Source organism: Gnatocerus cornutus, chromosome 5 (assembly GCF_029298725.1).
Source record: "Gnatocerus cornutus isolate USDA-ARS CGAHR chromosome 5, icGnaCorn1.1, whole genome shotgun sequence".
In the NCBI taxonomy this organism is placed as follows: Eukaryota; Metazoa; Arthropoda; class Insecta; order Coleoptera; family Tenebrionidae; genus Gnatocerus; species Gnatocerus cornutus.
The window spans coordinates 11123960-11140398 of NC_142237.1; the positions used below are offsets into that span (position 1 = coordinate 11123960).

The 16439-nt window shown below is 34.7% G+C and overlaps 2 protein-coding genes and 1 non-coding gene across 3 annotated transcripts in view; 1 reads left to right on the forward strand and 2 right to left on the reverse strand.

The window, feature by feature from the left end:
* Positions 1-117: 117 nt before the first annotated feature.
* LOC148174443 (adhesion G protein-coupled receptor E2-like) overlaps positions 118-16439 on the reverse strand; it is a 52872-nt gene continuing 36550 nt past the window's right edge. Inside the window, exons 4-7 of the mRNA XM_088037365.1 lie at positions 11080-11240; positions 10770-10889; positions 9028-9214; positions 118-419 (exon numbers count right to left, since the gene is read on the reverse strand). Coding sequence (XP_087893491.1) covers positions 126-419; positions 9028-9214; positions 10770-10889; positions 11080-11240 — 762 coding nt within the window. The 3' untranslated portion in view covers positions 118-125. The remainder of the gene's footprint in view (positions 420-9027; positions 9215-10769; positions 10890-11079; positions 11241-16439) is intronic.
* LOC148174444 (serpin B3-like) lies at positions 766-2062 on the forward strand. Its single transcript, XM_088035414.1, has 5 exons — positions 766-816; positions 861-1277; positions 1308-1652; positions 1702-1855; positions 1938-2062. Exons 1-5 carry the CDS (start codon positions 766-768, stop codon positions 2060-2062), a joined length of 1092 nt encoding a protein of 363 aa, XP_087891540.1.
* Positions 13015-13087, reverse strand: TRNAV-AAC (transfer RNA valine (anticodon AAC)). The gene has a single exon. It is a non-coding gene; the product is annotated as a tRNA-Val (tRNA).

The following is a 16439-nucleotide window of genomic DNA, read 5'->3' on the forward strand; positions in this document are numbered from 1 at the left end:
ACATCAAAGAGATCATGTGGCATTTCAGAATACGAAACAGCACTGTTTGGTGTCAACTGAAGAACTACCACCTTGATATGTAGGTCCAAAATTCGATGTTGTCACAGAAGATTTTCAATAACTTTTTACACAGGATCAGGGGCAGGCTCCCAAGTCAACAACTGAAGACTGGTCGACTTCGAGACTGCAGCAGTGGAAGAGGCACGACCCATGCTTGCATAAACTGGTATATGACGCGAAGCTCGGGATTTCATACTTCGAGTGTAGAGCTTTAATACTTGGCAGTTGCATGTGACTAATATTGCAACGAAAATGCCCTGCAGGCCTTGACCGACGTGGTAAGCTATCCAGGCTGTTTCGGATTTTAGGAGTTTGCTGAGGGCGCCTAAAGTTACCACCAAGCCCAGGAGGATTGTGATCTGGAATGAAAAGATGTGTTAACAGTGTCGATTTTGCCCTTTTATAAGAGAAATTTCAAGGAAAAACGAACATTTCCCGTGTTTCCAGGATTTGCGGGGATGTGCTGCTTTGACAAAAGGACTTGCCTACATCTAATTTTCCACAAAGCATGAAAAATGTTGAAAATGCATTTCATATTCTAGCGGAGAAAAGTAGTAAACACACCTCGAATTTTTTGCGTTTTTTGAGACGTTTGTTATCTCCCGCGATAAAGTCGGTTCGTTTTATTCGTCTTCCAACAACTGTTGTGTTTATTTGTAACTTCCCGATTTTAACATGTCTGTCCGAAGAACTTATTTAAACCTCATGAAGCCTTTTAGTGCCCGCGAGACATCTTTCACCGTTCTTTCGTACGATGTAAGTTCCCATCAAACTCACCCCCATTTTACCTCCCTTTTTAGGAAATCTCCAAAAGCGGGTGCAAGAACTTCGTGTTCAGCCCCTTCGCTGCCGAGACGCTCCTCGCCTTGGCTTATCTAGGAGCTCGCGAAGACACCGCCGAGCAATTTCGCGTCGCTCTCGCCTACAAACCATCATCGCAAGATAAAACCGAAGACGCATTCAAAAAAGTGCTTGATACTTTGCAAGAGCAAGCTCCGGTATTTCTCATGTACAATTTTCTTTTCGTTGCAAACAATCACGAGCTAAGAGCGGAATTCAAAAAAACTTGTGAAAACTTCCGCGCTTTTATCTTACCCATAAATTTCAGTAATCCTGCAGAGGTGAAAAAGAAGATGAATCTGCATGTGAAAAACACCACCGAAGCGGATGCCATCGAAGATTTGATCGAAGACAAACACATCAGCGAAACGACTAAGGTAATTCTGAGCACTTTCACGAAATTCAAGGGATTCTGGAACAGCGAGTTTGATATTCATTTAAATGTTCACATGCGTTTTTACGAAGAGGCGAGGAAGCCGTCAGTTTACGTCCCTGGATGTTTAAAATATTGGTTTTATTATTATTTGGAGCACCCGGGGTTGGATTGCAGATTTCTAGAGATTGATTTTTTTGGACGTGACATGGCTTTGACCATTGTTCTTCCGAATAAAATTAACGGATTGGCAGCACTGGAGAGTCAGATCGACTTGGTTGTCAGAGCGGATCATCCGATGCAGAAAGAGCAGATTTCCCTCCATATCCCCAAGTTCAAAATCGAGAATAAAATCGACTACAAAGACATTCTCAAGAAGGTAAGTTTATATTATCGGTTTCCACTTCTTAACTCGCAGATTTTTGCAGATGTGCGTCGAGAAAGCTTTCGCAGATGGAGAAGCCGATTTCACCGGAATTGCCGGACTAGTCGGGGATCTCTGCATCGACGAGATCCTCCAGCAGTCCGTCGTGGATATTGGGGAGACTGGTTGCAACACCAAAGGACTCACTTGCCCAATTAGTAAGAGGGAAAAATTTAGAAAATCTCAATTAACTTTTAATTTTAGATGGGACGGATTTGAGTGAATATGATAACGTCAAAGAAAAACGGGTCGAATTCAAAGTGGACCATCCTTTTCTTTTCTACATCCGAGTCAAGGATTTGGTGTTGTACGTCGGAAGAGTCGTCAGTCTTGAAGAGGACGAAGTTTGGGCCGAATCATTTTAATTGATCTATTTTTTTACATTTTCTTTTATTGTCTCATTGTACCAACTAAATTAAATAAAGATTTCCTAATTATTTTGGTTATCAGCTTCTGGTTTAAACAAAACCTGGCCACTTCTTTCCTCGTTTTTTACTCCAAGCGAAAAACTCGACCTCGCCAATGCACTCTTCGCCAGTCCGCATTTTAACTCGTCTTGTGATCGTCTTGTGTAAAAAATGAATTTCGATTTTCTCACCGACAAGATTTTCTTCCCTACGCTAACATACGAAGTAAGTCTCAATAGTTTTCTTCAAAAAAAAAAAAACTCCTTTTTGTAGAGATTCAGCAACACCAGATGCGTGAATTTCGTGTACAGCTCCCTATTTATCCAATTTTTTAACGTGTTGCTCCGCTTCGGGGCTGGAGGTGCCACCGCCGAAGAGCTGCGGACGTGTCTCCGTCAGTTGGACATCGACTCCGACATCATAAAATCCAACGTGAGGAGGCAAATTGCGTCAATCGTGGGACATGGAGAGATCCCAACCCTCCGTTTTATCAACAGGATGTACATCAGCAACCAGCATCGGATCAAGGAGGAATTCAAGACATTGGCGGCGGAATTTTTCAAAGTCAACATTGCGAGTATTGATTTCACGGATAATGCGAACGCGACGAGGAGTATCAATGATCAAGTGTTGAACGACACGAGGATGCAGACCAGAGATGTTATGAAGGAGCACGAGATTGCGCCTGACACGAAGATGGTGTTGATTAGTGCGGCTTCGTACAAAATCCGCTGGAGGAAGCCGTTTCCGACTGATCAAATCTACGAGAAGATTTTTCACGCCGAAGAAGACGATTTTAAAATCGACTTCTTGCATGCTGTTAATCATTATAAGTACTACGAGTCTGTGGAATTGGGGGTGGATATGGTGGAGCTGACTCTGGAGAACAGCGGCTGCATGGTGGTGATCCTCCCGAAGGAAACCCATGACATCTACGGGATCGAAAAGAAAATCAAAGAAGTTTTCTCCGTACCTTTAAGCGAATTCAAGGAAGACCTAGTCAGAGTCGAAATACCGAAGTTTAAGATCATCACCAGAATCAACTACAAGAACATCCTCGTCAATGTTTGTTTTCCTACCAGTGAAGATTCTTTCTAACTGTTTTTTTTTAGTGTGGAGTCTCGAAGATGTTCAACCGATACGAAGCAGATCTCTGCGGAATTAGCGACGATTCAACCGAATTATCCGTGGATTGGTACTTTCAAAAAATGAGCTTTCAAATTGAAGATGGAGGCATCAGTTCTGGGGATCGTTTCAATCCTGGTAAAAATTTCGTCACGCGCTTAAAATTATGCTAACGAACATTTTTAGTTGAAGGGAGCAGCTCTGATGATGATTTTTTCTCTCAGAATGCAGCAAAGTCGTTTCTTGTCGATCGTCCTTTTATCTTTTATGTTAAATATTGGGATCACATTATTTTTGGAGGGAAAGTCGAAGATCCGACGTATTACAGGAGGCACAGCGTTCATTCTAATCCAGCTCCGGGCCCTTCCAGCCATTATTGGGAATATTGATGGTCTAATTTTGTCTAATTGCTTTATTGATTTTTTAACAATGTGTAGTCTTTGAGTCTTTTTAATTTAAATCTGAAATTTGTAACAAGTTGGTGAAATTATTACGTTTTGTATTTTTTGGTATTTCCAAAAAAAATTAATAAATGAGAATAAGTATTTGTGTGTTAATTTATTAGTCAAAAATTTGGGAAACAATTTGTAATAGAGAAGCAATAAGGTTTCCTGATTCTGCATATGAAGTTGGTTTTGCTCTATCAGATCCGGACCCAAAAATATTCCAGCTTAAGGAAACGTTTTTAAATTTGTTTTTTTTAACAGTTGTTGCATAATTAAATTTTTCTAAAATCAAAGTTTTTTGCTTTAGAATTTTGAAATTTAGGATAGGTAATAAATGAAATAAAAATAATAATCTGCCCAAATTTTATTGCTGTAGCCCCAAGAGAACCAAAATTCAGATTTTAAAGTGGAATTTTGAGACTTTTGGGTTCGTCCTAAAATTATTTTTTTTTAAAATCTGAGTTTTTGTTCTAGACTTTTGAAATTTGGTAATGCTAATAAATTAGATAAAAGTAGAATTCTCTCTAAATTTCATCGATGTGGTACAAAGAGAACCAAAGGTCCAGATTAAAATACGTAATTTTGAGACTATTAGGTTCGCCCTAAAATAAAATTTTTCTAAAATCTCAGTTTTTTGCTCTAGAATTTTGAAATTTAGTATAGTTAATAAATGAAATAAAAATAACAATCTGCCCAAATTTTAACGCTGTAGCGTCAAGACAACCAAAGATACAGATTTTAATATGGAATTTTGAAACTTTTGGGTTCGTCCCAAAAAATAAATTTTTTTAAAATCTGCGTCATTTGCTGTAGAATTTTGTAATTTAGTACAGTTAGTAAGAAGAACAAATGTAGACATCTTCCAAAATTTAATCGCTGTGGCACCAAGAGAACCAAAGATACAGATTTTAATGTGGAATTTTGAGACCATTAGGTTGATCCTAAAATTAAATTTTTCTAATATCTGAGTTTTTTGCTCTAGAATTTTAAAAATTAGTATAGTTAATAAATGAAATAAAAATAACAATCTGCCCAAATTTTAACGCAGTAGCGTCAAGAGAACCAAAGATACATTTTAGAATAAGCCGTAAAAATTTCTAAAATTTGAATTGTTTGCTTTAAAACTTTGCAATTTTGCACACTTAATTAACATTTAAAAAAAAAACATTCCAAATATCATCGCCATAGCATTACAATTTTCAAAGTTAGCAATTTAACAAAAAACATTTTTTTTTGGTTTGATTTTAAAGAATAAATTTTTAAAATTGGAATGGTTTGCTTTAAAACTTTGCAATTTCGCACACTTAATAAACAGCTTAAAAAAATATACACTCTTAATTTCATCACCTAAAAAAAATGGATTTTTTTTTGGCTCGCTTTCTAAAATTTGAATGGTTTGCTTTAAAACTTTGCAATTCGGCACAATTGATGATGTATTACAAAGTTTCATGATTTTAGAAATTGTTAAGCAAACTGAACAAAACAAGCAGCGTACGAAAATGACCTTATTTTACAAATACCTCCTGGTCTGATGAAGTAAAACGACTTTGGAATAATCAGAGTCAGAATTAGAAGACAACTCTACTTTAAAAATACATTTCATTTCGAAAGTAGAATTGCCTTTCCACTGCTCTAGTACAAATTTTGAGCAATCATTACCTTTTGTAGAGAAGAATTTAAACTTTCGCGCCTGTTTTCTTATAAAAATATTATTTACTTATAAAAATCGTATAAAAACGTAATGTTTGCAAGCCGAAAAAGCGATTTTATTAATACAAGGAATTTAACAGAAAAATTAAAAAAAACGTTTGTCGAACGTGACTTCCGCGTTGGCGCGTTTATCTCTTCGTCTTCCAGAAGAACAAACCCAACTTTTTACCACCGTATTTGTCCGAGTTTCTTTCACGTGTCGCTGTTAATAATTGTGTATATATGCATCCCCTTCGAAAAGTGTTCACAATGTTGCCCGCGTCCGCTTTCGGCCCCGTTTCAATTTTACCCCAATATTACAACAACGAGTTCTATTTTTTCGTGGCGACTTTAAAGGTAAGGAATTTCTCGTTTCGCACTTCTCCTCCAGTTGACATTTCAGACGCTACAAAACAACATTTCTACAAATTTCGTCGCAAGTCCTCTTTCCGTCGAAACTTTTGTGAAACTGTTCCAACTCCTCTGCAGCGATGAATGCGCTGAAGAAATCCGCAAAGGTCTCTTTCATTTGGAGCTCCACCGTGAAAAAATTAAGAGTGACGTCCAGGATTTACTCTTCGCGATTCATGGAGAATGCCGCAATTTGAAAGTGGTCAGTTTCATGTTTTACCACAACGAATACGAAATCCGCGATGATTTCGATCTGACCATTGATGGATTCTTCAGAGCGAACAAGGAAAGTTGCGATATGACCAAACCTGAGAAAGCCGCTGAGTTTATTAACAGAACCATAAGTGCAATTAGTCAGAATTCGATTACAAGAGCCATCGAACCTTACAACTTTTCGGAAGACACGAAAGTGATTCTAATAAGTACGCTGTATCTGCAAGCACAGTGGTACCAACCGTTCGATGAAGTTCCTATAAAATGTAAGTTTTTCAAAGCGAAGGATGAAGTCATCATGACGGATGTCCTGCAGAAGATTTGTCCGAGGCGGTATTGCAGAAGCGAAGAACTGAAGGCGGATTTGGTGGAGATCAAATTCGTGGAGGATGGCGCTATGGTCATTGTTCTTCCTGATGATATTAAAGGAATTTCGGGGCTTGAAGAGAAGCTCAAGAAAGTTTTCGAAATTCGCGCGTTTAGTTTCCAGGAAAGGATTCTGAAGATTGTGCTTCCGGTTTTCCGGATTTTTACTCACATTGATTACACCAATATCGTCCAAGAGGTAAGTAAGGCGCCGAAGACAAATCAAAAATTTTGAACATTTTGAACTAAAATTCGTAACTTTGGTAATTTTTGAGATATTGCAATGAAATTTGGAGAGATTACAGCTTTTAACATATTATTAACTGTGCGAAATCACCAAATTAAATTTAATTCTATTCCTTTTTTTTATTTCAGTGCGGGATAAAGAAAATATTCAACAAAAACGAAGCTGACTTTTCGAGGTTCCTCGGCCACAAGAGCGACTTTCACATCAAGAGCATCCTGCAGAAAGTCCGTCTGGAGATTACAAGAGATGGAGTGACTACCAATGATCGGCGTCCGGGTAAAAACTCAAATTGCTACTAAACGTTTTTCTGAAAATTTTCAAAATTTCAGCTAGGAACACCGATTGTCCGGTGTACCCTGTTCTAAACCACCGCTTTTATAAGTTGGTCAACGTAAACCATCCTTTCATTTTTTACATCAGGATCAAAGATGCCATCATCTTCGTGGGCAGAGTCATGGATCCGACTTGGACCGGACCCGTTGAATAAAAGAGAATTACTTTTGAAATCTTAAACTTTTGTCAATTGTCAATAAACGTTTGTTTATCTTGGAAGTTTTTTTCCTTTTATTACATCTAGAAAAAGTCCAAAACCTCTTTATTTTCTTGGTAGTCTATCAACCACGTATTCCAGAAAGTGTGCATAGACGTCGCCGAGCAGGGGATGTCAACCGTCGACGTTGAAGAAGTCGGTGAGTGCACTAAAACTCTTTAAATTCCACACGAGAGTAAACATTTTTCAGAGGAAATTTCAAGCGTTTTTCACCAAGTGTTACAACGATCAGCATTTTAGTAGATCGTCTTTTTATGATTTATATTCGAAGTTATGATGCCGTCATTTTCGGGGAAAGAGTTGTGGATGCAATTAGAGAAGTTTCATAAATATTACAGTTACTTGATTTTGTTGTAAATAAAGGTAATCGTATGGAATGGATTTTATTTGCATTATTTGATTTTATTTATAAAAGCAGCTTATTTAAAAAGTGTAAGTAGTAAACTCTGCAAATTTTATTGCCATAGCATAAAAAATTTCCCATTTACAAATTTAATAAAAAATTTGGATTTTTTTGGTTCAGTTTGAAAAAATAAATTTCTAAAATTTGAATCGTTTGCTTTAAAACTTTGCAATTTCGTACACTTAATAAACAGCTTAATAGAAATAAACCTTTCAAATTTTATCGCCTTACCATTAAAAATTTTAAAGTTACGAATTTAATAACAAATTTTGATGTTTTTATTCGATTTGAAAAGATGCATTTCTAAAATTTAAATCATTTGCTTTAAAACTTTGCAATTTCGCACTCTTAATAAATAGCTTAAAAAAATAAACACTTAAAATTTCATCCCCCTACCATTAAAATTTTCAAAGTTACGAATTTAATAAAAAAAAATTGGTTTTTTGGTTCGAATCGAAAAAATAAATTTCTAAATTTTGAATCGTCCGCTTTATAACTCTGTAATTTGGTACAATTAATAAACAGTCTAAAATTAGTAAACCTTGCAAATTTCATCATCATAACATTAATTTTCAAAGTTACGAATTTAATAAAAAATTTGGATTTTTTTGGTTCGATTTAAAAAGATAAATTTCTAAAATTTGAATAGTCTGCTTTATGACTTTGTAATTCGGCACAGTTAATAAAGAGGTTAAAAGTAGTAAACTCTGCAAATTTCATCGCCATAGTATCAAAATTTTAATAAAAAAATTGGATTTTTTTTGGTTCGATTTGAAAAAATGAATTTCTAAAATTTGAATCGTCTTGTAATTCGGCACAGTTAATAAACTGTCTAAAATTAAGAAACCTTGCAAATTTTATCATCATAACATTAAAATTTTCAAAGTTACGAATTTAATAAAAACATTGGATTTTTTTTGGTTCAATTTTAAAAAATTAATATCTAAAATTTGAATCGTCTGCTTTATAACTTTGCAATTTAACTTTGCACAGTGAATAAACAGCTTAAAAATAGTAACGTCCCCAAATTTCACTTCTATAGCACTAAAATTGTCAGAGTTACAATTTTTTTTATATAAACAAGAAACAAGCAGATAAATCGGTTTGTGCTGCTTTTTATATATTTTGCTCACGTTCCACGTTGAAAACGCGAAATTAACATAAGCTAATGTAGGCAACGTTCATGTTTCAGTAAATCCTCTCGGAAGCATTCCTTACATCTGAAGTTACAATTATGTTCATTTACCCTTATTAAATTTGCATATAATTCTAATATGACACGTTCTCCCGAATTTCCAGCTACCATCTGTAACAACAAACTTTCACATGTGCGACTTTTTCGTGACAAGTTGAAAATGAAGTTTCGCGACTTCTGTTGGAGACGTATGCATAGATAATGCTTCTTTGAAAAAACTCGTTTTGTCTCATTGTTATTAGCATTTTTATTGAGAAATTGATCTTGTTACAGCTCACCTTAGCAAAAAGGGCAATGTGTAGCATCCTTTTACGTCGCATCTTATCACGTATCTTGCGATCCACTTGCATATTGATGACATAACGTGCTACTAAAGCTGATCGTACAAGGAAGTACAGCGTTGAAGATATCAGGATTGCCGAAGGAACCAGTAAGCCGTAGATGAAAGCGTTCTTGTCGAGGAACCTGCAAGGAATTAAAAATGGAACTAATTAACTTGGGGCAAATTTTCATTTTCAAGCTAATTGAAAATGTGCATTAACAACTTTCCGGTGTAATCAAATTACACTTGGAAAATTTTCATTTAAATGCGAGGAAAACTAGCGGAAATAAAATTACAATTTGGATATTACAGCAGTAATTATGTTTATCAAATTTAATTAGTAGCGTTGTAAATGAGATTTGGCTTTTTTGTACAAAGCCGTGCTTCGAAAACAAAATGTTTGTGGATTATGGTGTAATTTACAGTCGACTGTTTGCTGCCAGGAATTTTCCAGTCACAAGTTTACAAAGAAGTTTTAATTTACTACGCTTAAATGCAGTTGGTAAACTGCACCGGGCAAAAATTCAGATATAAACAATCATAAATAGGCGTCGCAACGCCAAACTAGCGGTGATAATGCACAATCTTTGGCGACAGATTCTGGAGTTTGATCAACCGTCGGTGTGTGCAAACTTGCAAATTTTTGTCTTTAAAATTAAAAACAATTTTGGGGGTGTTCATAATTGCTCCAGGATTCAGCATAAGTATTGTGGTCGTCATGAAAATAAAAATTTCTAAATTTACACTATTTTGTTGTAATTTTTTGTAATTTCGCACAATTAATAAACATCTTAAAAGCAATGACTGCAAATTTTCGACATTTTAGCTCTACAATTATTGAAGTTATCGAATTTAATAAAAAATTGGGAATTTTGTGTTGCATAAAAATAAAAAAAAAATTGATATTTTTTGCTCCACAAGTTAGCACAATTCTTCAGAAATAATGACCCTGCAAAATTTCGCCCGTTTATCTGTAAAATTGTCAAAGTTATATAATTTATTAGAGATTTTAATAAGTTTGTGGCAGCTCAATGGTGGTCATAAAATAAAAAATTCTAAAATTTGACTAATCTGTTCTAAATTTCTTTAATTTGGCACAATCAATAAAAATTTTAAAAATAATAACTCTCCAAATTTTCGACTTTTTAACGTTACAATTATGAACGTTATCGAATTCAATCAGAAATTGGAAATTTTGTGTTTATCGTAAAAATGATAAAATTTCTAAAATTGTTATTTTTATTTATAAAATTTTGTAAGCACAATTGATAAACTGGTCACCAAAATGCTCTTGTAAAAATTCGCAATTTAATCTGTAAAATTGTCAAAGTGATGGAATTTATTCCCGACTTTACAAAACGCACACGAGTAGATATTAATTATAAATTGAACTATCGCCAAACATTGTTGACAAACAACCCTTGACAAGTTTGCAATGCTAATTTTCACACAATATTACCAATACTGTTTACCCTTTATATCTCCGTGGGGATAAATATTGCCACGAAACGCACCGATATTTCTCATCAACATCCATATTTTCTAGTGTACAAAATGAGCATGAAAAGCGATTGATCTGTTTTTCCGTATCGCAATGAGAATTCCAAAATTACCAATTTGATCAGTGACACGTCTCGAAACACAGCGACACGGAATAATTATCGATTTTATTCCATTTAATTGATAATTGGAACTTACCAGCAATTTTGCGCTTTTAGACTTGCAGTGTCGAGGAGCTTTCCCGCTTTGTCGTGATATTGTACAAGGACGCTCGCTCCCAAGAAAATTCCGGGAATTCCCCACGCGAAAACGGAATATCTGGAAATATGAAGATCAGTGTGTTTGGAAGTTATTAACGAATTTGCTGGAAACAGTAAACAAAAGGGTTTTTCGGGGATGCGAGACTGCGAGCAAAATAGAGAGGAATTTGGAGTAGGAATGAATATATTAGTTGGGAAAGTTTTGTGAAATTGAAGGCCGAACAAATCACGAATATTGTTTCACTTACCTAAAAAAATGTTTTCCAATTGCATTGTCCGTGATGGGATTCAAATGCAGAATTGTTCGAAATTGCGAATGCAAATGATGAGCCATCGTCAGCATCCAACAAAGGACGCACAGACGGACATATTGCAAAGAAAAGGCCAAAGCGATGCACAATTCAGCGTCCTGAAATGGAAAAGCTTAGCGTTATACCAACGAAAAATTACTGCAGTTAATCCCCTGAGCGATAATCAGCTTCTACCACCTTTTAGAAGAGCTTGATTTATGGCAGATTAATTATTATTATTACTAGGCGTAGGTGGAGGCTTGTCAAAAGGATTCCACTTTGGGAATAATATTCCTGTCTGATATGACATCCTTTGTTAATAATGAACAGATTATACAACTCCTACATGTTATCAATTGGGAAAGATCAAAAGAAAAAGCTCAACGGGAATGGTTTTTGCTAGAAATAGTGAGATTTGGTGTATTTTCTGTTGAACAAATTATTGGTTTATCGATTTAAGAATCTAATGTAAAATGTATTCCGTGTCGTTCTTTCATGGAACTGTTTTCTTGTGTCTCGAATTTGAAAGCACAAATGGATGTGAAGTAACTGCAGAAAATGGAAGACGAGTGATGCCGTTTTTTACCTTTTAATATTCGCAGCAGAAAAATTGGTTACCTTTAGAGTCGTTGCAACAAACATTTAAATTCCGCCAAGTCAAGAATAAAACTTAATTAAGATAATTAAGACAATTCGAGAATTTGGGAAGCTGGAGATCTAATTATCGTCTTTCAAATTTTTGATAATTCCCGCTTCGAAATTTCTCACCTCAGCGCGAATTTCCCGTCCCCCAATCACTTATCTTTCACCATAAACATTAACATTTCTCCCACATTTCCCATCCCAAGTCAAACACATAATTTCTCCGTCATTTTGATGGATGCTCTTTACATTCCCTCCCGTTCCTCGCATTTCTCTTAAGAAAATGGGTCAGACCTCATGTCCTCCCAACAATCTTCCTTCAAATCTGTACGCTTCGCTACCTGCACCACATCAAATCAAGAACATCACCTCCTTCAAAGGCCCTTTCTTTGATAAATGTTCGCAGTGACGTGTCTTATTAAACTCGATCTGCATCGAAATAAAAGTTCGATCGATTGTTAAATAATGGTAAGATGGAAAATAACTGGGACGAGTTGAGCTCCATAAATTTTAATGAGATTTATTTCAGCTTAGTCGGATGCATTTTCGTGATGTATGATCTAATCGGAGTAAGTGGAAGAGAGGAAATAAATCGTCATTGTGAACATCTTGCGAACATAATAATATCACTGAAATTTTTAGCAGGAAAATCGAGTTAATTTTCTAGGAAATAGAAAAGAATTAATTGTGGAATGTCGGATTCACGGTTTGTAAAAATTAGATTCAAAAATGCTGCTTCAGTTTATTATAGTTCGCGTCTACATTTTTTTCATTTGTTTCCCAAGATTTTTTATTTGTGAAAGATAATTTGAGATTTAACATAATATGAGCCAGTTTACAAAAGCTAAATTAAATTTTTGATTTCGATTAAAAACAGGGTGTAACAGAAATAAGTACATTAAACTGATTAAATAAGTACATTAAATTTCTAAAATCTATCTCTGTTGTTCAAAAAATTTGAAATATTGTACAGACAATAAACCTTGTGAAAATTGTAATTTCTCCAAATTTAATTGCCCTAGGCATCAACATTGCGAACTTTACAGATTCGATTGGAAAATATTGGAAATTTTTGGCTCGTCTTTAAAATGAAAATTTCTAAAATCTGTCCCTGTTGTTCAAAAAATTTGAAATATTGTACAGACAATAAGCTATGGAAAGATAGTAATCTCCGTAAATTTTATTGCACTAGCATCAAAACTGCAAACATTACAGATTAACATTACGTAGAATAAACGAAAAAAAAAAGAGTGTTTCCGCCCGGGATCGAACCGGGGACCTTCCGCGTGTTAGGCGGATGTGATAACCACTACACCACGGAAACTTGAAAGACTTGTTTGCAAATACTATTATTATACTAAATCTACCGTATAAATTTTTGATTAGGGAATGACTTGGAAAACAAGAATAAGAAGACGTTTGTCGCAACATAATAAAGATGTCATTTGTCAACTACGCCAGCAATGGGCAAGTTTTAACATTGACTTTATAATATTATTATCAAATCAATGTGCCTTTGACTTACAACCCCTTCAAACCCTTCAACTGTCTTTGCAGTTACCTGTAACGAATATTAAAGCTAAGACGTAATATCATCATTTTCCACTCAAATAAATAAGAAATTATGAACGTGTACCCCAAAATATTCATCCAAATTACAGTTTATTTTATCAAGAAAAAATCACACACGAAGCTGAACAAAGCGAACCTGAAATGTCTGAGTACTAAATTACTACCTAAGGCTAAATGCGCCTCTTTATACACACGTGAACGTTATTTACATCGCTGCCAACACAAACTAAAATAACTCTAAAACTTTTATTTGTGGCGTGTTTTTGACATCTAAACAAAACCAGAATTTGAATTATTCCGCTATTAGTCGACCGAGAGAAAATCCGTTATTTTTGCCGGCTTCGCAAGCAATTAGGCGCCAGCACTCAGTCAGGTAACTTCTCCGAATCCACCCCAAATCAACCCCAGAATTTCTATAACATCTCACAGAAGTGGAGGTATCGGCTGGAGACGTCGCTTATTATAATAAAAGGTAAATGTATTCAAATCTTACATATTACTGCTTTTATGATCCGCGCTTCTTTGTATAAATATATCTATGGATTTTATTTATAGACATGTCCCAAAGCGAACAAGACAACTTCATAAACGAGGAGAAGCAAGAATTGGGCGATGCTGACGTTCAACGGGGTGGCGAAGCACCTGGTAATGAAGAGGCGACGGCGAAGAGTAAAAACAGCTCGTTTTACTACGACGAAGAGTTTTTAATTATGAGTAATATGATATGATAAAGTGGTAAACAAATTCTCTAATATTTGACCATAATATCAGTTTCTTTACGTTTCTGTTCATTTATAAACTTTTTACGACCGTCCAAGTTCTCTCATTAAACCCATCAAATATTCAATAAAGGTTTAATCCCTGTTTAGGTAAATTACCTTTAAACAATACAGAAGTTTGCCGTTAATTTGCATAATTGCTCATCGATGAAAATTCAAACTTCACTCTGAGCCAACAAAGGACACGATTTGGGCCAAAACTTTGCGTCTTCACGGAACTAATCGGAATAAAAACTTTGAGACTTATTTATTTGTTCGGAAAAACTTGGAGGATGCTTTGCATTAATTAACGACTTTTTGGTAATTGGGATAAAAAGGGTAGTTAAGATTTTATGGGCGGATTTGGGAAAATAAAAGCGTTGATAAATTTTAGGCAGTTTAAAAGTTTCAAAGAGCCGGTGGCCTTTCTAATTCAATTAATTTATTTGTACTAGTTTTATTGCGCCCTTTACATAATTTTAACAATACAAATAAACAAATTAATTTCAATTAAAACGTGCATTGGGCACTCCAACTGTCAGCCGGTGAATTAACCGTAATGGATGAATATTTTATCCAATAAATCACAGCTCAAAAAATAATTAATTGTAGGTCTTAGGTAGATGCGTGTCGAGCATATCATTTATTATTTAAAGCAGAGTTCGGTCTGCTCCAGTTTATTATAGACTAATATTTACTTTCGGTTCCCGAATCCCGTAATTAAAATTTCTCCTTATTTGCCTAGCACCTTTTAAATTGGAAGAAAGTTTTTTATTTGAACTTTATCATTGTCGTTTACCCTCGCCCGCTTAACAAATACAGCAGAAAAGTAATAAAGCAGTTTCTTTTCCAACGTCAAAACTCAAATAAATTATTCATACTTTTGCCCGTTTGCGCAGCTTGAGATAAAAGATCCTTGAGGTGAAAATATTACCTAACTTCGGTTCAAGAACTTCGACTTCTTTTAATTAAGTTGGGATATTTTCATATCCTCTCCCTCACAAATATTGCTTTTTTTGATCCCAACAAATCAAGAAATAAGTCTTGTTGGAATTTTTCTTTGTTTTAGAACGGCATCTCAATTTCGCGAGATCGGCTTTTAATAACGGAAGCAAACAAAGTAATTTCGGGAAATTCCTGATTAAACTTTGGGAAATATTCGCATTTGACTGGAGGCACTTTTGATTATTAAGCCTTTTATACACTTTAAAACATGTTTGTTTTCTTTTTAATGTGTTATTTCTGACGGAATGAAAAAACACAATTTAACTTCGTTTGAATAAAAAATTCGTAATTGGGACCGTGTTCTCTTGGATGAGCCGCAATTAGTTTTGTTAAATTAAACATTCAGCGAAAAGAGTAGAAAAAAGACTACAAGGGTCTTTTATTTGGTTATTAAAAATTAAAAATTAAGTTACATTTTACCCGTTTTTCAAATTTCATACTCTAGAACTTGAAGAGTAAACGAGTAAATTTACATTAAAATGAAAGAAAACGTAATAGTTATTTACAGTCGCGTGTGGTAACTTACATTTTACAGCGCGAAATCAGTTTGAAGCACGACGGCGTAGCCGGAGTGCTTTAATGATTGAGCGCTGTAAAATGGTTAACGCACAAGAGTTGTATTAAACTTTTTGGCCGAAAAACTTTAATTTAAATAATTGGGTTTTTCAAAATTCATGAGAACTGTCACATCTGACATTTAAAAATTTCATCATCTGTCAATTCTGTCAATTTTGTAGTTGGTGCACAAAAAGTACACAAGATGGCGCTGTATAAAAAACGTTTTAATATTACTTTAAAAATAGAAATATTGTCTTAATTGAGATAATAATTTAGGTAGATTCCACTTTGGTGATCAATCTTCATTATGGTAAAGTGATTTTAATTTATAAACTCATCTGAAGAGCAGACGATTTGGGCAATTTTTACCGCACGGCGTGTGTAAACGTCCAGGGCGCTTGTAAATCTAGTGTTTCCGAAGATGTCAATTGAATGTTAATTTGACGTTTACAATTCATGAGGCCAAAAAATTATTTTTTTTTAGTTTTTTGTGTTTTGTTAAAATATACATTAACGGAATTAACGACCGTAATATGAATAAAATTATAAGATAAGACAATTTTGGTACAATGGTCTCTTTCTCACACTAAGACAAATGGCAATTTCGTTCGCGCACATTTTAAAAATAAAATTTCTAAAATTTGTCCCTGTTATTCAAAAAATTTGAATTTTAGTAAAAAGATTAAACAACGCAATTATAGTAATCTCTCCAAATTTTATTGCCCTAGCATCACAACTACGAACATTACAGATCCAAATGGAAAATATTAAAAAATTTTGCCT

What these genes read in the sequence shown, in the direction of transcription:
- LOC148174444 (XM_088035414.1), top strand. Translation starts at nt 766, where the DNA reads ATGAAGCCTTTTAGTGCCCGCGAGACATCTTTCACCGTTCTTTCGTAC. An exon ending in TCACCGTTCTTTCGTACGAT is followed by an intron (nt 817 to 860) that starts GTAAGTTCCCAT and finishes CTCCCTTTTTAG; the next exon opens with GAAATCTCCAAAAGCGGGTG. An exon ending in ACATCAGCGAAACGACTAAG is followed by an intron (nt 1,278 to 1,307) that starts GTAATTCTGAGC and finishes ACGAAATTCAAG; the next exon opens with GGATTCTGGAACAGCGAGTT.